At 35.9% G+C, this 23,549-nt stretch overlaps 4 protein-coding genes across 8 annotated transcripts; 1 reads left to right on the top strand and 3 right to left on the bottom strand.

The window, feature by feature from the left end:
* Window positions 1–320: 320 nt before the first annotated feature.
* On the bottom strand, window positions 321–16,066 carry LOC115699260 (DNA repair protein RAD4). 4 transcript variants are annotated; one of them, XR_009684444.1, is made up of 15 exons: window positions 15,809–16,066; window positions 15,135–15,206; window positions 14,926–15,047; window positions 14,414–14,713; window positions 14,224–14,316; window positions 13,394–13,486; window positions 13,187–13,288; window positions 12,718–12,767; window positions 10,241–11,008; window positions 7,557–7,926; window positions 7,260–7,454; window positions 7,019–7,171; window positions 6,449–6,658; window positions 5,578–6,133; window positions 321–694 (listed from the first exon to the last, which is right to left on the bottom strand). XR_009684444.1 is itself a non-coding variant. In XM_030626578.2 (14 exons), the coding sequence occupies exons 1-14, from the start codon at window positions 15,834–15,836 to the stop codon at window positions 5,738–5,740; spliced, it is 2,952 nt and encodes a 983-aa protein (XP_030482438.2). In that variant the 5' UTR covers window positions 15,837–16,066; the 3' UTR covers window positions 5,438–5,737. The 4 variants fall into 4 exon arrangements, 2 of the variants coding, with proteins under 2 accessions (XP_030482438.2, XP_030482439.2); XR_009684443.1 differs by lacking the exon at window positions 321–694 and adding an exon at window positions 1,102–2,499; XM_030626578.2 differs by lacking the exon at window positions 321–694 and having other exon boundaries at window positions 5,438–6,133.
* Window positions 1,305–5,157, top strand: LOC115699261 (myosin-binding protein 3). Of its 2 annotated transcripts, none has more exons than XM_030626582.2 (4): window positions 1,305–2,622; window positions 2,734–2,901; window positions 3,011–4,478; window positions 4,694–5,157. In XM_030626582.2, exons 1-3 carry the CDS (start codon window positions 1,305–1,307, stop codon window positions 4,441–4,443), a joined length of 2,919 nt encoding a protein of 972 aa, XP_030482442.1. In that variant the 3' UTR covers window positions 4,444–4,478; window positions 4,694–5,157. The 2 variants fall into 2 exon arrangements, with proteins under 2 accessions (XP_030482442.1, XP_030482441.1); XM_030626581.2 differs by having other exon boundaries at window positions 2,728–2,901.
* A 4,635-nt stretch (window positions 16,067–20,701) lies between the features above and the next one.
* LOC133031418 (uncharacterized) lies at window positions 20,702–21,688 on the bottom strand. The gene is made up of 3 exons (XM_061104908.1): window positions 21,432–21,688; window positions 21,209–21,335; window positions 20,702–21,064 (listed from the first exon to the last, which is right to left on the bottom strand). Exons 1-3 carry the CDS (start codon window positions 21,602–21,604, stop codon window positions 20,702–20,704), a joined length of 663 nt encoding a protein of 220 aa, XP_060960891.1. The 5' UTR covers window positions 21,605–21,688.
* A 36-nt stretch (window positions 21,689–21,724) lies between these two features.
* LOC133031417 (phosphopantothenoylcysteine decarboxylase subunit VHS3-like) lies at window positions 21,725–22,418 on the bottom strand. Its single transcript, XM_061104907.1, has 2 exons — window positions 22,356–22,418; window positions 21,725–22,258 (listed from the first exon to the last, which is right to left on the bottom strand). The coding sequence occupies exons 1-2, from the start codon at window positions 22,416–22,418 to the stop codon at window positions 21,773–21,775; spliced, it is 549 nt and encodes a 182-aa protein (XP_060960890.1). The 3' UTR covers window positions 21,725–21,772.
* Window positions 22,419–23,549: the final 1,131 nt, after the last annotated feature.

The raw sequence follows: 23,549 nt of genomic DNA, 5'->3' as shown, positions 1-23,549 counted from the left end.
TCATTTCCAAAAAAATTTAGTAAACAATATAAATATTGATTCCGATTATTTTTTATTTATTCTGTTACATTTCTCCATTAATTTATTTCAATTCTGAATACTCTATAGTAAACGTGCCATTATTTTCTCTCTCTAAATTTACCCCGGTAAAAGATTTAGGTTTTTCTTTCTTCTATTATTTCTCTAATTTTCAATTAAGCTTTAATTTGGTAAGCTTTTAGTTGGACTTTTGAAACAATATTCCATACAATTATTCAACTTCCAAAAGTAAAAGAAAGCGGAGAGAGGTCTAAAAGAGCAATACACTTACTTAACCATCATTATCTTTGTTCCATTTATTATAAATAAATAAAAAATAATGATAAAATACAATAAAAAGCTCCCAACTCACTATCACAGTCTCATGTTGATCCATTTCCTCTCACTTTTTCATGTCACTTTTTCTTTTAACTGAGTCCTTTCCCTCATGCTTGCCACTATTTGACACCCATGTTTCATCATTCCTTAGTCCCCACATTTTGCTTTAAGAAAAATTAGTCCCATTCATTGCATTTTTATGTGATTATTGCTTATGCCTAATTGTTTTGTCACAACGGATCATGTGGCCGTGCCAAAATAATTCATTGAAGTCTTGAGTGAACTCAACGTGGAAATCATATTAATTAATTACTAGTCTAATGCTGCAACTAACACCCTGCAATAAAAAAATAAAAAAATAAAAAATCTTGCTCTAAATATATAGGTACCCTTGTATATTCGGACAAAAAACATTTTCCAAATTACAAATAAAAAATGAAAAAATGACGAGAAAAGGGAAAGGTGAACCCAGCAAAAGACAGATCTTAACAGAATTAAAGTTGTAACTTGTAAACATATTAATAAAAACTATTGAGTTGTTGTAGTCTTGTAGACCCCACCACCTTCCAAAAAGAAGGAAGAAACATCTTTATATAGGCGCCTCTTACCGTTACCTTTAGCTTCATTGAACTTTTCTTTTCCTTAAATTAATATCAATCCATGCAAATTCATTCTTAATTATGTAATGTAACAATTTATTATAAAGTATCTGAACATATAGTTACTTTTAGGTGTAATTTACTGTTGTCACCAAACAAAAGATCTTATTACCTTTTCTAAATAAAATAGTAGCAATACTATTGTAGTGGTAATGCAGCAAAAAAACAATACAACATATGGAGAGGCATATTTTTCTCTTTTAACAGAGAAAACTCTCTTTTCCACTGACTCTGCTCTCTCTAGATAGATAGATAGATAGATAGAACAAATAAACAGAAGCAAAATCCATGGCTGCCAACAGGTTTGCAACCATGCTTCACAGAAACGGCACACACAAACTAGTGCTACTTCTGGTTTATGCAGTCCTTGAATGGGTGTTGATACTGCTCCTCCTCCTTAACTCTTTGTTCAGTTACATGATCACCAAGTTTGCTAGCTACTTTGGCCTTCAAAAGCCATGTTTATGGTGTTCAAGAGTTGATCACATATTGGAACCAGGAGAGCACAAGAGGTCATATGTTACAGATCTCCTCTGTGATAACCATGCTGCTGAGATATCCCAGCTTGGGTTCTGTTCAAATCATCGAAAACTGGCAGAATCAAGCAAAATGTGCTGGGATTGCTTGGCTTCTCAGCCGAGCCGTAATGACAAGCTTGAAAATGATGATGATGATGGTGATGATGATGAAGAGACTGTTTTAAAGTGCTGTTGCTGCAATGAGAACTTGAGTAGGAGACAGAACTTAGATTCATACTTATTGTTTAGGCCTTCTTGGGGATCTTTGGAGTATGGTCAGAAAGGAGATTTGGTTATGGAAGCTGTGGATGATGATGAAGGTGAGAACAACAATGGAGGTGAGTTTCTGGGGAGAATACTTTCTGATAAGCTAAAAAAACATAAGAGAAGTAATGGAGAAGAACATGATGAGGCAGAACTTGTTACAGATGAACATCATTTTCCTTCTAATGTTTGTAGCTTTAACTCGAGAGATACCATGGAAGAAGATTGTCTAAGCTCCTCATCAATGTTTATATGTTATGAGAAGGAAGCAATGGAAGATAGCAAAGGTGGTTCCTTTGACATTGCCCGACAAGGTTCTAATGGCAGCAGTGAGATTGTTCAGCAGAGCTCGGATTTTACTACTGTCCATTGTCCAGAAGAAGAAAATAATTTGATTGAAGATGTTCAATGCACCTCCACCAATAGTCTTAGAATATTTGACCTCAATCATAGATTGGTTCCTATTGAGTTGATCGATTCTTCAACTCAAGCAGACCGAGGAGGCAGCAGCTTAAAAGAAGAAAACTTGAAAGAGGAAGGTAATCGCCAGGATGAGAAATTACGTTTTGAATCGATGATTTTGTCGGGACTCAAAGTCTCTCAAGAAGGATCAATAAACAAGACGAACGAGAGTGACAGCAAAAGAGCTGGAAACCTAGAAATGGTCATGACTGTAGCTGATCAATCTTCAGTTAGAGCTGCTGCTGATGGAAAACACAAATTGGTCAGCATGGAAAGTGAACAAGTTGGTTGTACTCAAGAAGTACATGCTATACAAATCAATGCGAGCGAAGAAGCAATTGTAACACCAAATATCAGTCCAGGTACAAAGAAAATGCTTTTATTTTTTTCTTATTTGTGTACTACATTGTTCTACAATTAGGCATGGCTGGCTTTTTCTCATGCTAATCTCTTTGATCTAATGTAAGAAACAGAAGTTGAGAATGCAAAACATTCTTTGGATGAGTTGATTGAATCGAAAACTGTGGAGCGAGCTCATTTGTCTGATTGTGTTGCTGATCAAGAACACTCTCCTGCAAAACACAATGATATTGACAATTCTAGTAAACCTTGCGATGCATTCGTGGCTCAGACCGACCTTGGTAAACCTCAATTTTGATGCTGTAATTTCTCAATGAATCATATTATTGTACTAATGCAGAATCTGCTGAATCTTAAAAGAGATTTCTAATACAAAACTTGTTTTGGTAGATCTGGAGCTTACTGCGAAACCAAAAGAACAAGAAACAACGAGCTTCTTTGACACCAATCAAGAGAGAAGAGATCACTCATGCATTCTTTCAGAGCCTAATGCAGTGAAGGAAGAGAAATTTCCTGACACGCCAACTTCTACCGATAGTCTATATCACTTGGATAAGAAAATGTTACTTTCTGAAAAAAGAGAATCTGGGTCGAAGGAGTCCTTGGATGGAAGTGTTTTAAGTGAGGTGGAAGGTGGTGATGGAGTTATAAGCATGGAACACCTTAAAACAGCACTGAAATCAGAACGAAAGGCATTAAGTGCCTTATATACAGAATTAGAAGAGGAGAGAAGTGCTTCTGCAATAGCTGCAAATCAAACTATGGCAATGATAACAAGGCTTCAAGAAGAGAAGGCTGCAATGCAGATGGAGGCGTTGCAGTATCAGAGGATGATGGAGGAACAATCTGAGTATGACCAAGAAGCCTTGCAGCTGCTCAATGACCTCATGGTCAAAAGAGAGAAGGAGAAGCAAGAACTCGAAAAGGAACTAGATGAATATCGAAAGAAGGTACAGGATTATGAGGAAAAAGAGAAAATGAGGATGATTAGAAGGCTTAGAGATGGAAGCGTAAGAAGTAGGAATTCTTCTGCCTCTTGCAGCCATACATGGGATAGTGATGGCCTATCTATTGATCTAAACCACGAATTAAGAGCTGAAGATAGCAGCCTCTGTGACCACCAAGAAAACAGTAACGACATCAGCACACCAGCTGATGCAGTACAAAATTTAGAGGAAATAGCACTAGACTGTGTGAAGCACATAAGCATTCTTGATGACTCTTTGACTGAATTTGAGGAGGAGAGGCTGTCTATTCTGGATCAGCTAAAAGCGTTGGAGGAGAAGATAATACAATTGGGAGGAGAAGACGAGGGATTTTCCAATGATCTTAAACTGATTGCAGATTCATCCAGGTCAAACATAGAAGACTTTGAAGGGAACCATGATTTTAGCAGAAGTACAGGAGAGAATGGGGTATCAGATGTTGGCAATCAAATGAATTACGACTACACTGAGAGGAAGAAATACATGGATTCCATGGCAAAGAAGCTCCTTCCACTTCTAGATGCTGCAGGTGAAGGCGATGAGTATAATGAACATTTCATAACTGAAGAAAACCTCACATCAAAACCTGTTGATATGCAAAACTCCTCAGCTTCCATGTTTGCATTGGAGAGCAACAAAGTAGGCATTGAAGAGGAGGTAGATCATGTCTATGAGAGGCTACAAGCTCTTGAAGCAGACAAGGAGTTCCTCAAGAATTGCATGAGTTCCATTAAAAAGGGAGACAAAGGGATGGATCTTCTCCAAGAGATTTTACAGCATTTAAGGGATCTAAAAAACATTGAAGTTCAAATGAGGAATACTAATGATGATGAATGAAGGTCTTGGTGAAGTTGCATTGAAGTAATATAATGGTAAGACTTTCACTCTCTCCCTTTCTCTTTTCTTAATATGAGCTACTTTTCGTTGTTTAATTGTAATTATGTTATCATAAGTTACCCCGTCGTATGCTCTTCTAATCCAATTTAATAAAATTTGGATAACATACATGGACAGACCATATTGTTTTGTCTCAACACATAAAGAACTACTAGAGCTGAGGTGTAACTTATTATTTCAATAAATGCAGATGCAACCAGTTCAGTCTGATTATGTCTGTTTTAAAGAATTTGGCCGGAAGGGCTTGTGGATTGACATGTAAATGGTGTAGAGAGATTTTTCTGAGTAATATTACTTGCTTAAACGGGTGATCGGAATGCAGGCCAAAGAAAGAAATGAAGGCCCCATGTTTATTTGCTGTCAGAGTTTGTTCTTTGAATTTAGAGTAAAAATGTTACTGTAAAGTCCACGAAGTTTCAAAAACACTTCATCCAACGAAAGTGAAGTGAGATGAAAAGAAGCATGTGCATTACGTGTGTTTGGTGAATGATTTATCTACACATACCATATGCATATGACAAATTTTGTTTATACGATTTCCTTTTATCATTCAGTTCTACATCTTTCCTGTTATTATTCAGTTCTACATCTTTTGAAGGTTAGTTAAAATGACATCTGCGGGGCATAAATAAATATGGATCAGAATTGTGTGTTTCTATGACATGTATTTTAGTAGGTTCAAGCTTTCCAGAAAAGCTAAGATCTATTTCTGTTGGAACAACTTTGATCATCTAGCATATCTTTTATGACTAAGTGTAGTTGTAAACTTTTCTCCCTCCAAATATTTGGATAATAATATATATAATTAAAAAAAAAAAATCTCCATCAGCTGCTGCATAATTTTTCCATCAGTTCTTTTTCAAATTTTAAAAGATAAAATATATTTGATGAGAATATTTAAATGATATTAGTGAAAAAAATTAGAAAGTTAATGTACGGTAAAATGTAAAAGTTTGAATAAAATAAAAAAGTACGGAATTGATGTATTTTGGGGGATAAAAATCAAAACTGATGACGTATAAAGTGTAAACATAATTAACTTTAACAAAGGGGATAAAGAGAGAAATAATAAACCTTATATTTTGTAGTACATGTGAGATTTTTCCGCAACCATGAGGCTTTCCATGCCTGCTTTGTTTCAAATCTCAGCAAGATTTGTGCTCCCCTTACTATCATATACAAAACCGATTCTGATACACTCTACAACACCGAATCTATACTCTCATTGCTGATATTATAATTCCTCTACTTCAATTGAAAATCCACAATGGCATCGTTTAGTAAGTACCAAGTTCTCCTCATCAAAACATTGGTCCTCTGTTAAGAATACATGTTGGTGTTCTTCTGGCAAATCAGTGGATGTAGTACCTAATTTGTTTGTGTCCATGTCTCCTTCCTGGCATCTAAAAGACTGGTTAACAGCCTGATCTGCACTGACATGCACATTTGAGATATTACTTGCGGTTTTGATGTCTGTAGATGCTTGTGACGACAAACTTTTCCCATAACGGTCCTTAATCCTTTTCCGGGTAACAATGGACGAAAGAAGCTGATACCAGTGAGATATAGCCTCCCTTTCATTCCTTTTCTTTTCTTCAGCCTCTTTTCTTTCTTGTTCTCCCCTGTATGCCTGAACAGGAAATAAACTAGTTTAGTTTCAGAATTTGTTCTTCTAGATGAAGGAATTGCATTCAAAACTAATTCAATATACAGACACTGATATCAGAATTTCACATTAAAAACAAAAAGATTTCATCAAAAATACATAGTTAACCGGCTGTAAGTTTAATATTCCCTAATGGATGGCACTAAGATTTAAAGAATGCAAAAGAGGAAAAAGAAACTTAACAATTAATTACATTGACGGATCATGAGAATATATATACATATATATATTATATAAAACAAGAACCAGAATTCACTCTTAATGTGACAATGTGGTTACCTCTAGTATCACATCCCTGAACTCGGCACAAACTACAATACCATCAAAGACAGGATAAGATTGACCATTTCTGAATTCAAAGCCAACCATGGCAGGTGCATAATCAATTTCCAGCTCCTTGGCAATGGAAAATACTCTTGGCAACCTTAAATGCACAGTTCCTGGTGGAAGACACTTCTCAGACCACACGTCCACTTGACCGCGTTCATTCTGTGACAAAATTAACTCAGTATATAAGAAGTGAGAAGTCTATCTAGAGATGGAGCTTGAACGAAGCAAATTCAGTCTCAATAAAAGTAAAAGAAAGAAGGAGACTTATAAAGTGGTAGTGTGCATTATCAAGCTAGGGCATGTGATAATTGCAGATACTCCAAGGTGGTCACAGGTGTAATAGAATATTCTAATGCTAACATTAGTATAGTTTAACAGCATGGACTATAAAAGAATTGAGCGAGGAACTGTTAAAGAGCGCAGAAGATTGGGGGTGAAAACATGAGAACTCATAATTGATTGTTAAACCAACACCATCTAGAATTTTAATATAAACAAACAAAGGGTGAAGAAAAGCACCTTTGGTACTAATCCATTAACAGCATGTGGCAGCTGTAATGGTTCCAGTTGCCATTTCCCATACAGTTCGAGTGTTCCTTCAGAGTTATTCCTGGCACAATCATCGTCTTCAAAAGATTTTACTTTTTGAAGCTTCCTAGAATATTTCGATTCCTGGAAATGTAACAATGATAAAAAGCTCACAAATCTGGTTCACTTTAACTCAGCACATAACAATCCGAATTTGAATCATCCACAACACCTTTACAGGGAGCTCATTGACTTTGACTTGCAATGCCTCTCGCAGCCATCTTTCTTTTGTTTTGAGAGTTTGAACACATGCTCGAGGATAGACTGGATGACCAGAACAATAACCGAGAATGGGACCCTTTGGATGAAGTACCTGATACTTGTTAAGCCATTTTTCAATGGCATATAGATGGTGATTTTTGTATGCCTACAAAAGAAGAAAAAGTAAATAAATCTAATATGATTGAAAATTTGCAACTACTAGACTTAATTATTGAGGCAATCAAAACCATCCTAAGTTCCTAGAAACCTGTTGATTTGTAGGAAGTGGCTCAGTCAAAGCTCTTGTTTCCAATTCCATATCCTCAAGAGAGCTTCTTGTAGCTATCAAAGAATTTCTCAAAGAAGATTTCACACCAGTCCTCTCACCAAAATCTTTTAAGACTTCAAGGCCAGACTTCCCAAGCAAGACAGGATTGTTAGGTAAGTTTTCATCTTTCAGATTTTCTGAAACTCTCATTGAATCATTAGGATTGAATGAGGAATCTACATGGTCATTTTCCGAAAGGACCATACCACCGGTTGCTCTTGACTCGATATCTCTCAATGGTGCAAGGACTGCATCCCACCAAATTGAGTTAACACGTTTTGATGCTATTTTGTACCACTGCATACAATACCTACAATGTCAAATATCATTTTAGTCTTGTTTAATAACCTTGGCCAACAGGAACCTCCAAATATTAACATCAACTTGGAATGCTGAAAAGTGGCAATCTTTAATTAAGAGAATTATAGAGAAAACGAAACTGTTGATAATAAGTGAATCATACAAAAGAAGAATAGCTTAGGCAACACACCTAACTGGTTCACTCACACAAAGTAAAAACCAGCAAACCCAGGACATAGCTAAATACCAGAAAAAAAAAAAAGATATAAAAATCTACAAACATGAGAAAATTATTATAACAAACACTCGACCCCATATGAGGAAAAATCTTTCGAGGCAAACTCTTTGACAATCTTTAACCATACGGCGATCTAAAGCTTAATCCATTCCATTATGTACTCCATCTCATTCTCCTTATCTTAAAACATCTTACAATTCCTCTCAAGCCAAATTGTCCATATAATACCCACACACAACATCTCCATATAATGTTCCTTTCTAATCAAGGCCTTTTATGAAGTCTAGGACTATCACCTCATAACTGTACCCATAATTTCCCTGCAAACTGACAATGTAAGAAGATGTGAACTGTAAACTCAAAACTCAACTTACAAAGAACACACCATGATGGAACATCATTTCTATATATAATCCATCATCTTTATCTTATTCAGAGCCACCAGCCACCCCAAAACTTTGATCTATCTTTACAGGACCATTTGCTTTTCATAAGAGCCTATGTGGTTAAACATACCTATCTGGCTCTTCATCTGTCAATATAAGAAACACTGATTTTGCATACAAAACTAGCATTCAGATCTAATATACACTCCCTCTTATCCTCCATACCTGAGGAAATGAACTTTCCACTAACAAGATGCAACATACCTATCTGGCTCTTCATCTGTCAATATAAGAAACACTGATTTTACATACAAAACTAGCATTCAGATCTAATATACACTCCCTCTTATCCTCCATACCTGAGGAAATGAACTTTCCACTAACAAGATGCAACATTTCCAATAAGGAGGAACTTCTCTACCACTCACCCTTCTCTTAAAATAAAATTCCAGATAAAACTCGGAGATTACTCGTTCGCTCAACTCACCATAAATCTGGGAAATAACCTTCCTGCAGCCTAGAACCATGACATAATTTTTTCCAGAACCTCAGCCTCCTCCTATTTCCCACTTTAATCCTCACACAAACTACAAAGTCAAGGTATGTGATAACGTATTTGACTCAAGAAACTCCCCTCAATCATTTCATAACAACATATTTATTCTTCTTAATCAAATTTTCAATATCCAATCCTCCTTTCTCACATATTTTGGGCAACCTCCTCCGAAACCATTAATTGATTCTGCTATCCCCACTACAATCTGCCAACAAGAAATCACTCAATACCTCCTTTATTAAAGAATGACTAACTCCCACTGACAGAGATATATAATATAGAGGGATTGAGAACGTAATTGAGATAAGGGTTAGCCTGACACCTCAAGAAAGGTTCTACGCCATCCATCAAGACAATTTGCAACCTTTCTAATAATCGGTCTCTAAAAGATACACTCAAAGAATTTCCTCCAAAAGGAAGGAGTAGGAATAATTGGCCTCTCTCCAGCTTACAGTCCACCACCTCAGCCAAAGACAGCACAAAATCATCTTGAATGTTAACACCTAAGAATGTACTCTTGCTCATATTTATTCTCATCCCAGAAACCATACAGAATACCTCCCAAACTCTTGTTCATAATTATTCTCAGCCCAGAAACCATAGAGAATACCTCCAAAATCTGAAACATATTCATGAAACATCTCCTCAGCCCCCTAACAGAATAGTCTCATCAACAAATTGAAAATGTGAAAGAGACAAAACATTTCTACCCACTTGAAAACCTATATATTCAACCATTTACCACAGCTGTATTCAGCATTCTACTGAGATCATCAGATAATAGGGGGTTAAGAAGAGCTTAATCACAAACATTTGTTCAAAAAAATGGATTAGGAAACCATTCTTGGAGCAATTATCACCCCCATTAGAGTATACATGCACAATGCATATGAAATTTCGAAATAACTAATTGAATCCATACTAATATCTAACAGCTTAATGAAAATATAGCAACCACTACATGTGATGTGAACCTAAAAAGCTGATTTCTTGATATAATTATATCAAGCTATACATCACGGTGTACCAGACGAGCCCAAAAGGTATGAAGGTAAGGTATAACTTGATATTAAAAAAAATAAAACACAAAACATGCAAATAAAAGGGCATGCAAAATTAGGGGCAAAAAAAAAAACAAGAAAACCTTCGTGTCACATCTTTAGCACCATTCCCTGCAAAGGCAACTGCATATCTCAAAGATGTTTTGCATGCCGCAGCTACAGCTTCAACCTTCTGCTCTCCATCAATAATAGCATTAATAGCATCGACATGCACCCACTTTCCAGTCAAGTTCTCTCCATTGCAGTGTACCTCTGCCCAATACAGAGGAGACCCTACTCTTTTCGATCCAATTGCAGTGGATATTACATTGGAACATGATTCTTCACATACAATCTTTTTCATTCTCTTCGAATGTGAAGAGAAAGCAGACAAACTATTGCCTGAATTGTTCACAACTGATGGTATTTTAGTGCCTGCATTTCCAACTGCTGTGGAAGAAAGAGCCATTTCCATCTGCAACTCGAACTCAAGATCCCCTTTTCTCTTTGATCCTTGAGATTTTTGGGCAAGACAGGCCTCAGAGGAATCATGCTTCGACTCAAAAGCTAATGAACAATCTCCTGAGACATGTTTAGTCTTCAAATCATAATTAGTGGGAAAATCTGTGTGTTGAGTGTTGTCTGTTAAGTGGCAGTCCTTAGTCGTGCATGAACTCCTCTGAGAAGTTTCATACACACTCTGACTGGGTGAAAATGATTTGCCCAGAGAAGCAGACACCTCACTTTGTCTCGCAACCATTGGAGTTGAATTACTGAAGATGCCCCTACATGATCTGCTTGCATCTTGACTAAAATAATCAGACTTTTCTCCATCTGGTTTTAAGGAGGTGACATCCAAAATGGACACAAACCTGATTTAAATACAAGTCTGCTTATTAGTAAATACAGAGATATTTATGTTTAACATCAGACATAATGTTTTTCCTAACACCTCAATTATCCATTTCCTTTATATATACCAAATAATTACAACCACCAACGTGAAATGCCACCACTATTTCTCGAACATCAATTCATCGCTGAGACAAAGCAAATTACTAAAGTCACAAAGTAAACACATGAAAACCCTTGATACAGACATAACTAATAAACAAAATCACACAATGACAAATCAATAATACAATTTATTTCTTAGCTAAGCCATTGCCTATCATAATATTTCCTTTCTATCATCATTTCCTTTCAATAAAAATGAGGCCGATATTATCTACATAAACAGGGGCAAAAGATGACAAGCTATCTTTAATTACAGCCAAAATTTCTATCTCTAGTTAACAGAAAACAATGTATCCTTAATCCAACTCCAAACCATATATAGATCCCCCACTGTCTTTGAAAAATTAAAGTAGAACTGCATTTGCCAATAGCATATAACTAAAATGATTAAATAAAAAAAATTCAACTGTTCCAGTAATTGATAAATTTATTATTATTTAGAGTCCAATCCACACTTTAATAATCCAAACAAAACTAATCCAAGTCTGATTCCAATTTCCATACCAAATCTTCTTTGTTTTATTATTTTTGAAAAAGAGACAAAATGCACATGCCCATGAATGACCTCCTCCCAAAGTTATTAAGAGTCCTCACTTGTGACAGAGGAAAACCATATTTCCTATACAACATCACCCTCACAATTCCGACTCTTTTAGTTAAGGATTACTATTTAGGCCCAATTTAGAGTCGTAGAGACAGGGGCAAAAAAGCCACGGATAATGGCCAAAGGCTCAACAACATAATTCTGATGATGATCATGATCATGAACATCACCATGGCATTGTGACGACAAAGTGGCAATAGCCAAATAGAATGACAATAAAAGAAAATTTTGAAAAATTCCAGATGCATCCTTCAATTTCTAATCTCATGATGAAAGCTAATTAATTATTTTGAGATTATTGTAATTCATATTTAATGGATACTTTTGAAAAGAGAAAATTCTTGCAATAGCTTTCCAAATAAACTATTGTGCCTCTGCATGTAAGGTTATCAGAGGTTAAAAATTTCTTTACATCTTACAGATGTTATGAATCAGGTAGAAACCAAAAATTGCATGTAATTTCTGTACACATTGAACGGTTTTCAGAATACCCAAACTCATATAGCTAAATTTCTCAATGACTTGTACATATATCAGCAAATTAGAGTACTCTGTCTTAAGCTAACATTTAAAAGGTATAAATAATTTTTTTAAATCTAAGTTTCAGACTTCTCAATCAAATTCTCTTTCACAAATCAATCATGGACTATGAAGTCCTAGGATACTTGCAACTTTAGGGTAAAAATCACATACTTGAGGTCATAACAAACATATGATAAACCAACAAAAAAGTAACCATTTTTCTTATAAATGTCGATGAACTTTATACGCCCTGATGATAATTCTTGGTAAAAGGAGAAGCATGCACCACATCTAAAGCATAAAATGTCATAAAACAGAATACTCAGGAAAAAATAACTATTTATACTGTCACAAAAATATTAACAAGAAAAAAAGAATACGTCAATGAAAGCAGTAACTATAGAAGAATAGTCAAATTTTAATTTATAATTATCATACCTGGTTGTAAGATTCAAAGCTCTAAACAGTGCCACAGACAACGCAGCAATCTGCAAAGAAAAACAAAGTTCTCGTGTGAGCACATGTATATGATTTTGATTCCCTTGGGCTTAACAATAATCAATATGAACTTATAAATTAGCAGATGAAACTCATGAAAAGCAAAGGGGAGAAACAATAATCCAAACAATGGGAGTTAAATGTAATTATTATCACAAGTTCACAACTTACGCAAATCTAGTATCAAATTAAAACCATTACGACATTCACATTCTCTTCTCAGAGCAAAGGTCAAGAATATTTATGATACTCTAAGTATCTGTTCGCCATCAAAGTGAACAACCATTTCAACACTTGCTCCACATTGTTATTACTCTATACCTTACTCCATACTATTATTACTCTATACATTAGGAAAGTTCATAACAAGAAGAATTCAAAAAGGCTAAAAATTCATTTCAAAGACTACCTCTTCTGAAGTCCCTTCGCAAGTTTCAAGAGCATGTGCCAAAGCCGAATGAAATGACATTTTCACATCAGTTAAACTTCTAACATGAAAGTTATCTCGAAACTGCAAAGTTTGGTGCACAGGCATATACAAGACGAGTCAAGTCATAAAACTGCGTCAACATGGTGTGTTCGCTGCAGAATTAAGGAATCAAAAATAATGGAGTACCCAAAGGATAAGAGGATGCAAATCCTTCGCAGTTAATTTTGCAACCATTGATATATTCAGCAAGTGTCTAGGAAGAAGAGAAAGTAAAGCGGCCTGCAACATAATAATCTTCTGTCATTTACAAATACAATAATAAATAATAAAACTAGGTGGTTGGGGCATTTGCCTAAAATCTCTTTGGAAAACTCTTACCCTCTTTCACTAAAAAAAAAAGAAAATAATGAAAATTTCTGACGGGGAAGCCACCGAGAGAGAGAGAGAGAGGAAGAAAGCACTAAGGAAGCTACAGAGAGTAAATCAGTAATATACATGACAACAAAAAAAACTAGTCCTTCCTAAGCAGTAACAATTAAGTAGGGAGCAACTGTTCTTAACAAATATGAAAATCCAGAGATAATGATAACAAGATAATAAGGTGAAATCCAACATATTAAAGTCCCACATGGAATTTTAACCAAAAAAAAAAAAAGTCCCACATGGAAACAATATGGGAAACACAATACCCACATAAAGGAAGGGGTGACACCACCTTGACCTCTATTCCGGACCTTGTTGTGCATAATTTTTTGACCTGTTTCACCTTTGACCACTATAGTTTTATGTAATTATGAATTAGTGGCAGATTTGTTGTCAAACTTCTGTAAATTATGTTCTATTCCCTAGTCTAAATGGTGGAAAAATACTACCCATTACTAAGAAAATCCAAATTATGATATCCTAAAAAAAAACCCACACACACAAACACAAAGAATATCCTATAATTAACATAGACGATGATCATATGATAGTTATCATATTTTAATCATTATTATCATTTGCAAAAAAACAACCTGAATAAGAGAATCATCACAAGCTCTGTCAATTAATCTTCCCCGTCCAAGTAAGCAAAGTAAATGGACCTTGTGAACAATCTCCGCAATTTCCTGCAGCAAAACAATGAACTTTTAATATTTAAATAAGATGAACAAATCATCCAAAAAAATTGGCAGCGAGTAACTTATTATGGGATTCACATATCACCTTATCTTCTGCAGTAACTCTGCGAATAGGTTTCCGCCTCACAGAATCTGGTGTCTCATTGAATTCAATTGTCACCTCATTACTTGCAGGATCTAATGATGGAATTGATCCATCTTCCCAATCTAAATCATCTATGTCTGCCCTGCTTTCTGAAAGATTGCATGGTAAAGTTTCCTCAACTTTATCTTCCCTTAAAGTGCTGCCAGTTGTATCTCTACTACAACCATCAGCCTCCGAAACAGTTAATTTGACCCTCGAATCTATGTCTTGTTTGTCATCCTTTTCGGACCCACTTCCTTGCTGAAATATTATCGAACAAATAAAAAAAATGCAAACATTTCCGCATGTTAAGTTACTGAAAGAAAGTTCCACGTCTCTTAAGGCTCCATCATGGACATAACATCCACAACATCGAATCACATTGCACAGTTATAGTAGCTAATTCCCCATTTAGAAAACTCTAGATACATGAAATACTATCATAACTAATAAAGTAAGTCAATAGGACAAACCCTGCTACTTAAGTCACATTGCTGCAGATTATTGTCATTTTTCTTTGTTCCCCTAGAGCCACGTTTATTGGAACGTCTCAGAAGTTTGCCAACAGCCTCCTGTGATTTTTCAGCCAGAGTTCCTGAAATCATGTACATACACATACATGGATAAAATTAATTACAAGTCAATCCTGCAACCAGTAAGTCTTTTCTTTTTAAGAACAAACCATTGTCATTAAGAAACTCGGAAGAGCTTCTGCTTTCAGAATCACGTATAGGTTTTGTTGAAGTGTCCGTACCTGCACAAAAAATATTACACATCTAATTATCAAAACATGAAGGAAACAAAAAAAAGTGTATGCATGAATATGCAATGAAACTGTAAAATACATTACAAATGACAATGTCTATCTAGCTTGCTTGCTTTTATCAAAGTCTAGCATTATTTTAGTTTTTAATACTTATTTAAATATTAAGCAAATATATACCTAAATTAAACTCATTTCTGCTTTTGCATCAAACATCATATGGTTATGTTTGGTATAGTATTGGATAAAATGAACATTTTAAGTCAGCAATTCCTCTTGTTTTTCCATGTTAACGTCTTAACAAGCAAACTAACAACTCATTTAATTTCATATGAACTCGTAGTAATTTTCTTTTTTAAATAACGCCAACAGCACTTATTTGGGTCTCAAAACTCAAACCAATACACAAGAATCAAAGACCTATAACCCAAATCATCACCATATGACCAACAATCTAAGTGGGGTCTCTTCGTATTTGAGGAAAACATTGCATTTCGTGTTTTGAGTTTACTATACTCGGAAAGAGAACTGGGGAGTGTGAAGGAGACCAAAATAAAAACTGGGATTGGAGAGAAGCAAGAAGTTAAATTTACCTGATGATGATTTCTTCCTGGTACGCATTTCGTTTGCTGAGGAAGAAAGAGAAAATCGCGCCTAAAAATGGGTCAGTTGGCTTTGGCGGTTCCACTCATATGCCCCTTCATTTCACTATCTAATTAAATACACCATTGCTACGGGTGCACATTTACACCCGAAAACCCACCGAGCTTGAAACTCGAAAAAACTTGATAAAAAATTGATTTTAATTTTTGTAGACCGGGTTCGGGTGTAATCTGTTTCTCTACCAGATTGAGTTCGAGTTTAATATTTTTGAAAATCCAAAACCCACCTGAAACCCAATTAGCATTTTTTTTTTAATTTTTTTATGTATATTTATGGGAAAAAAACAGGAATATTCTAAAAATGGAAAAATATTACAACAATACTGTGGGCCGGCCCAATGAACATTTGTACAGCCCAAAATTAAAATATTACAAAAATACCACTTCCCCTTACCTTCAGCCGCACGTCACAAACGGAGAGGATGAATGAAGCTCCATCGATGCAGTCGGCCACGCAACCAGAATGAAACCAGATCGAACGTAAAACAACTGTAAATCCCGTCGAATTTCAATAGGAAACGAACAAATCCAACGATCTAAACAGAAATTTTTTAAAAAAAAAGAGCAGGACAACCGTGGAGAAACTGAATTTCAACATTTGATTTCGGTTTTTATAGTGCAATATCACTCAAACGATCGTCGAAAATTCAGATTGAAGCAATGTAAATCTGTATTGAACAGATCTGGAGCTCCCCCTCAAATCCAAAAAAAAGGTATGAACTGAATTTTTTTTTCAACAATGATACACAGCATTTTTAGTTGCATTCTGGTTGATTCAATGGTGTGCAACAGGCAATTCATATGGTAAAAACCAATAAACAAGAACTGATTCTGATTAAGGAAACAAGGGATACTAATAACTTTTTTTTATTTTTTTTTTGTGTTGGCTTACAGTTGCATTATCGTTTGAAAATGGTTTAGAAATCATGAAGAAGTGTTATATGACAAGTACCAAGAGCTAGCATATATACAAGGTAAGATATATGTTAATGGTAGCAAATTAGTTTTATAATAGTTGTAAATCGATCTGATTCGAATAAACATGATGAAAAATGACAATGCGTAATAACTATGTAATTTTGGGGATATAATTGTGGTTTTTCAGTTGGTTTACAGTTGCATAATCATTTAATAATAGTTTCATTACGTTTTTTGCAGGAATTTATTGTGGAAAAGATAGAGTACAGAACAGTTTGAGAAATGGTTAGTTTCCCAAAATTTAAATGAAGTTTCTTAATAGTTTTATTCTCGTTTCTTTGTAGTTTATTAACAACCAAAAAAATGACAAAATCAGGAATCAGGACAGGAAATACAATGCTTGAACAAAGGAACAGAGATAGTAGTAAGTTTGTACTCTATTTCATAACATAATAAAACCAGTTTTAAAATTCGTTGCCTCGGACTAATAACCATTGCAAAAACACAGGAAAGGAAAGACATTCCATTCCTAGTCTTCTACAATGGAAAATTCGATGATCGAATGAATTATGAAAATTATGAAGCCAGTGGACACTACATTTCTGCCAATTGTAACTATGAAGATTTGCAACAGAAACTCAAAGATGCCCTGGAATGCAACCAAGAAAACACTGTTTTGCAACTGAAATATCAAGTGAAGGAAGGATACCAACCATTGAGGATAAAGGATGATCAAAGCCTGCATTTCTACATACAACTCAAGGCGAAAGACCCCGAGCTTCACAACATACCCAATGTGTGTGAATGTCATCAACAACCCAACAACAACCATCGATGCAACATTCTTTGGAAATGACAATTCATTAATTACACATAGAAGCGCCTTCCAACCAATCGAATACAATGCAAAGAACAACGAAGACTCAACAAATCAACAACATATAATTGAAGCAAGAGTACCGGAATTTGGGGAAGAAAGTTTTGACTTCATGGACTATGCAAAACTTGTGGCGAGAGGAAATGGTTGAGCAAGCCGGAAAACAACGAGAAAAAAGGAACCGAAATCACAGATTATGACGAACTACTAATCACAGATCCTCATCATCCAGAAATAGAAGAAGCACAAATATACAAAGACAAAGAAACACTGCAGAGCGTGCTTGGTTTCTATGCAATTAGGAACAACTTCCAATTCAGAGTTAAAAAATCATGTGCAAGAACATACAAGATTTGTTGTTTGGATCCAAAATGCAAGTGGGCACTAACAGCATCCAGAAACGGGCCAACAAAGTCATTCATCATTCGAAAGTACGACGTAAAGGTGATACACACTTGTGATCTAAACATCGGATTTGCCGACAAGAGACAAGCTACAACGAAATTGATTGGAAACTACATCAAGCCACGGTTCACCAACATAAAAACAACTCAAACGCCACAAGACATCAGAGGAGAAATGAAACACAAGTATGGGGTCAGAATGAACTACATGAAAGCATGGAGAAGCAAAGAGCACGCGCAAGAAGAATTACGAGGAAAAGCCAACGAATCATACGGAGTTGCTGCCGGTTTTTTGCACATGTTGCAAAAAACTAATCCCGGAACAATAGTGCACATGGAAACAGAGGATGACAACAGCTTCAAGTACTTGTTTGTCGCACTGGATGCATCAATAAAAGGATGGAAGAAATGCAAACCTATAATAGTTGTTGACGGAACTTTCCTTAAATCAACATATGGAGGTACACTGCTCTCTGCTTGTACACAGGATGCAAATGGGCACATTTTTCCACTAGCTTTTTCCGTTGTGGATTCGAGAAAACAACAACTCATGGCAATGGTTTTTCACAAAAGTGAGAGAAACATATGGGATTAGAGAGGAACGGTGCTTGATCTCGGATAGACATGAGAGCATAAGTAAGGCGGCTTGTCAAGTATTTCCGAAATCACACATTGCTATTGTGTATACCACCTCGTTAAGCAACCTAAAAGCAACCTTCAAGAAGAATGCAAGCAAGCTGGATAAACCATTCTTCGCTGCAGCCAGAGCATACACAGAGAGGAAATTTGAATACCATATGAGCGAGTTGGACAGCTTGGACATCCGTATAAGACCATATTTACAACAAGTTGGATACCACAAATGGTCAAGATACCACTTTTCAAAAACAACAGTATTCAACTATGACTTCAAACATTGCCGAATCTCTAAATGCGACAAACTTGGCAGCTAGAGAGCTACCAATCACAACACTGATGGAGTCATTGAGAGCATTGATTCAACAATGGACATACACAAACAGGAAAAAAGCACGAAGAAAACAACAACATTTTTAACACCTACAGCAGAAAAGAAATTAGTCGACAACTTTGTGGAATCATTGACAGAAAATGTAATGACATGTTTAATATTTTAGTTGCATTTTAGTTTCTTTATAGTTTGTTTTTCGTTGTTAAACATATTAACAGTTTTACACTTAATCCGCAGGTAAAACCAATAAACGAGACCATGTTCGAAGTCATTGAACTAACCAGATCATGGGTCATCAACCTCAAGGAGAAAACATGCAGTTGCAACATTCCAACTTGATGAGTTACCGTGTGCTCATGCGCTTGCCGTTATAAAAGAGATGAACTTGAATGTTTACAACTACTGTTCGGGTTATTACACCACGCGAACATGGCTTGAAACATACAGCGGCTCAACATATCCGGTACACAATCACACAACTTGGGATGTGCCACAAAACATAAAAGATATCATTGTTCTGCCACCAAACCAAAAAATAAGATCTGGAAGACCAAGGAAACGAAGGTTTTTATCTGAATGGGATACAAAAAAACATAACAGGTGCGGCAAATGTGGACAACACGGACACAATCGAAAGACATGCAACAATCAAGCAATAAAATAGATACATATGAAATATTTGAATTGTTTAATTTTGTGTGCAAATTCACACAGGTTGATCTGTGATGCTCTAAATACATGGGATTTCATTTTTATGAAATTTGAAACGAGTTTTTTAATAGTTTCAAAATCGTTTTGTTACGATTGCGACCCTTTGTAAAATATTAAGTACCGGAATGACTTATTCTTTACGGTTTTAAAGGCGATCGATCAATAATTGATAAAACATAACTTGAATAAGGGAAAAGAGTTAATGGAATACGAAGAATAAATATACATTCATAGCACTATTTAGGAAAAATGAAAACATAGTTTGTATTTAGTTGGTTAATAGTTTCTCCATAGTTGTGCGACCGTATATAAGAACTTGAACAATTAAAAAAACACACAACTTTGGGAAATACAAACCTATACAATAAAGATATTATAAGGAGTGAATGTCAAATATCCTAAAAGTTTTAAACCAGCTACATAGTTTTAAACACACAACAACACTAAAACTTGTCAAGTAAATAGATTCAACAAATAACATAATAGAGCCACCAAATTAAAAGTTCCTATTTCTTCAATTTAGATGCCTTAGAAGACTTGGTTTGCTTCTCATCCTCGCTGTCAATACTTTCGTCAATTTTCCTTTGTCCGTACGAGTAGAAAAGTGAAGCAAGCTCGGGTTCGATAAACTTCGATGTCAAAGTCTGCAGGGACATCCTTTCCGTGTATAAAGAATTCAGCAAAGGCAGCAACATATGCTCCACAATCACTGTTAAAAAACATAGAGAAAAAATAAACAGATTAGAAACTAAAAAACAACATAAAAGAAACTTAAAAGAAACACTCACTTCATACCTGTTTGAGACGCAAGACCACTAAGCTCCACGATTCTGAATGGAGCTGTAGGGTCAGAAACTGAGGCAGGAACTTGTGCTCTATTCTTCCAGAACCCAAGTAAATCGAAAAACAAAGGCAGCAACACGGAATAAGCCTTCATCGCATTCCTAGGCCGCGGCATTCATCTTCGCGGTTCTCAAAGAATTGTACGTAAATAACGTCCTTTCGTGCACGTCAAGACGCCCAAAAACCCAATGACTTTCCCTTCTTAAATTGATGATGAAAAGCTCGTGATCGGCTTCATACCAAGGCTTGGAACGGGGAATGCGCATACCTCGGATGTAATGCGCAATTGGGTGGGCAGCGTGAATGTGTGACATCTTAGTCTTCATTGACTTGGCCTTGTTAAATTTGTGGTACAATGCTTGGATGGAATCATCAAAAAGACAATCAGTGGTTGCGAAATTCAACGTCACAGCGGAAGAATACTTACCTTTTTTCCGAAGGTAATAGAATATGGTGTTCATATGCTGAGAAAAAAAAACAACACAGAAACACAAATGAAAAGGTTTAACAACTGTAAAAAAACTGAAATGTAGTATCAAAACTAAAAAACATTTATAAAGAAACTAAAAACAAACTACCATAAGTACAATATAAATTGGAAACTTTACCGAGTCGTTCATAAACATGTCGCATGTGGCCAAATGGTAAAACCAAGTTTTATCCTCAACATAATCAACACCTAGCCTAAAACCCGGGGTAAATTTCTTTGCGCCGTCTTCATAACAATTATAATGCCTACAACAACAAAAAAACAGCAAAAAAATAGCATTAAAACAGGAATAAAACTGGAAAAAAAATAATACAAAAACAGATTTAATAAAAAACAGTCACCTGGGATGTTTAAGCAATCCTTCACCAATCCAAGAGTCAAATTTTGCCTCAATCTCGGTAGATACGGGATCAGCAAAAGCATCATTAAGAGCATAAAGGCCCTTCACATAAGTCACCATTTTGAAATCCCTATCATCCCCAGCTGACTGAGAACCTGAGGACATAAGCTCCATTGGAGTGCTCCCGACATCAGCAGACCCGAAATCAACAAATGGAGATTTCAAGGCCGGAGCACGCTTCCTCTTATCCAACAGAGGTGTATCGTAGACGGTATCCTCGCCTTCATCAGTATGAAGGGCATCTGACTTTTCACCAACAACATCTGGATTGGGTGCGGGGACCTAAAAAATAAAGAATGCATTAAAACAGTTGCAAAACATACTAGAAACTAATGAGCAACCAAAAAGAAACCTAGTTTTTTTGAAAACAATTAAAAGTAAACTTACATTGATTTTAGCAACAGCCTCCAAGCCAGCCAACACAACTTGATCATCATCTATTACAAGCTGGCTCAACCCATCAAAGAAATCGTCCCCCTTCAATCGAGACTCATCGCCCTTCGGCTTCTCAACATCCTTAACATTTTTATCACTCCCTCCAACATCCTCAGAAGGATTCACATCAGCAGAAGGGACAGCAGTAACAGCCTTGTCAGCATCATCAGCATCCCCACCAACTTTAACCAACTCACCACCATCGTCGGAGTCGGAATCAATATTTTCTGGATCAGGCAATTGCTTCTCATCATCCTCGGCATCATCATCATCATCATCATCATCAGGATCATCATCAGAATCTTGAGTTACTAATTCATCCGATGACTTTCCCTGTATCACCAACATAAATGAAACTTAAATAAAACAGTAAAGAAACTATACAAAAAAAAATATAAAAAAACCTAAACAATAAAATAAGAATAAATACCTCGTCAGAAGGACGACGATGAATGGCATTAACCTTCTCTTGGATATCCTTAATTACGATCATTACGGATTTGAAATTAAAATCAACAAAACACCTCAACGAAATGAAGTCCTCGACGATGATGATTGATTCGAACCGAGCATCTCCAAATGCTTAGATTTCATCCAATCAATATCCGCTCGAATCAGACTTCTTTGAAGATGAGCCACCCTCGAAGGATTGCTTCGCTACACCACGTTCATCAATAGATTCATCAAGAAATAGACCGTCAAGTTGAAGCTGCTGCCTCTCTTCATCAGTAGGACGCATGTTTTTTATCTTCAACCGAACAAAGATAATTAAACATAATATGAAAAAAAATTAAAACAATTGGAAAAACCAAAAAACAACAACATATATAAAACTGAAAAGAAACAGGAAAAAAACAGTAAAGAAACTGTAAAGTACCTTCTCCAAAGGTAAATCAAAAATCTTGCCCTTCAAGTCTCGAAGGGTTGGATTTTTGGTGACGATGGTGTTGCTCCAGTTCAGAATCCTGGGAATAGAAGATGAAACTCTCTTACGTAAAGAGTTCACCATTGCAGGACAGCATTCATAAAACCAAACAGTAAAAACCCAAGGACATCCCAATGCCCTATACCAGCCATCATATTGGCCTCCCTTCTCTGCCTTTCTATTTTTCATAATGATCCCATGCTCAATCCTACCTTTGAATGAGTCAATTGTCAATTCAAATGATTCCCTACCCCAACAATACTCATCCCACCGACCGCTATCAACTACATCTAGAACAAACCTAGACACTTCTTTGTCAGGAGTATTGCTAAGAAGAAAACACTGAATGAAATACAAAACAGCCATTTTCAAACCAACAGACTCATCCAAACCCCACCGACTACCCAAAAAAGCATCCTCGATGGCTTTGTTGTCAATAGTTTTTACACCACGGAAACATGTTTCTACCAATTGATTTGTTTCCTGTGAAAACAACAACTTGTTGCAATCACCGAAACAATCTAAACCAGAAATAAGGTAAAATTCTTCGGCACTAAACCGTATGCAACGGCCAGCAACCTTAGCCCAAAACTCCTTAGGATTAGGCTGTAAAACTTCCCTTAGTAATAAACTATGAACGACTTGTGGGTGAAAAACAAACTCAGGCATATCCAGAAAATGCCCAAACTGAGTTTGACG

Source organism: Cannabis sativa, chromosome 9 (assembly GCF_029168945.1).
Source record: "Cannabis sativa cultivar Pink pepper isolate KNU-18-1 chromosome 9, ASM2916894v1, whole genome shotgun sequence".
NCBI classification, from domain to species: domain Eukaryota; kingdom Viridiplantae; phylum Streptophyta; class Magnoliopsida; order Rosales; family Cannabaceae; genus Cannabis; species Cannabis sativa.
Note: the sequence above shows the minus strand (reverse complement) of the source record. Positions and strands in the feature narration are given on the sequence as shown.

Coding starts and splice junctions, on each gene's coding strand:
- LOC115699261 (XM_030626581.2), top strand. CDS start 1,305: ATGGCTGCCAACAGGTTTGCAACCATGCTTCACAGAAACGGCACACAC. Junction 2,623..2,727: donor AACACCAAATATCAGTCCAG/GTACAAAGAAAA, acceptor ATCTAATGTAAG/AAACAGAAGTTGAGAATGCA. Junction 2,902..3,010: donor CGTGGCTCAGACCGACCTTG/GTAAACCTCAAT, acceptor TTGTTTTGGTAG/ATCTGGAGCTTACTGCGAAA.
- LOC115699260 (XM_030626578.2), bottom strand. CDS start 15,836: ATGCGTACCAGGAAGAAATCATCATCAG. Junction 14,714..14,925: donor AATGTGACTTAAGTAGCAGG/GTTTGTCCTATT, acceptor ATAATATTTCAG/CAAGGAAGTGGGTCCGAAAA. Junction 13,487..14,223: donor GTGATGATTCTCTTATTCAG/GTTGTTTTTTTG, acceptor ATTATGTTGCAG/GCCGCTTTACTTTCTCTTCT.
- LOC133031418 (XM_061104908.1), bottom strand. CDS start 21,604: ATGGAGCTTATGTCCTCAGGTTCTCAGTCAGCTGGGGATGATAGGGAT. Junction 21,336..21,431: donor GGATTGCTTAAACATCCCAG/GTGACTGTTTTT, acceptor TTGTTGTTGTAG/GCATTATAATTGTTATGAAG. Junction 21,065..21,208: donor ACATGTTTATGAACGACTCG/GTAAAGTTTCCA, acceptor TTTTTTTCTCAG/CATATGAACACCATATTCTA.
- LOC133031417 (XM_061104907.1), bottom strand. CDS start 22,418: ATGATCGTAATTAAGGATATCCAAGAGAAGGTTAATGCCATTCATCGT. Junction 22,259..22,355: donor ATCGTCGTCCTTCTGACGAG/GTATTTATTCTT, acceptor TTGGTGATACAG/GGAAAGTCATCGGATGAATT.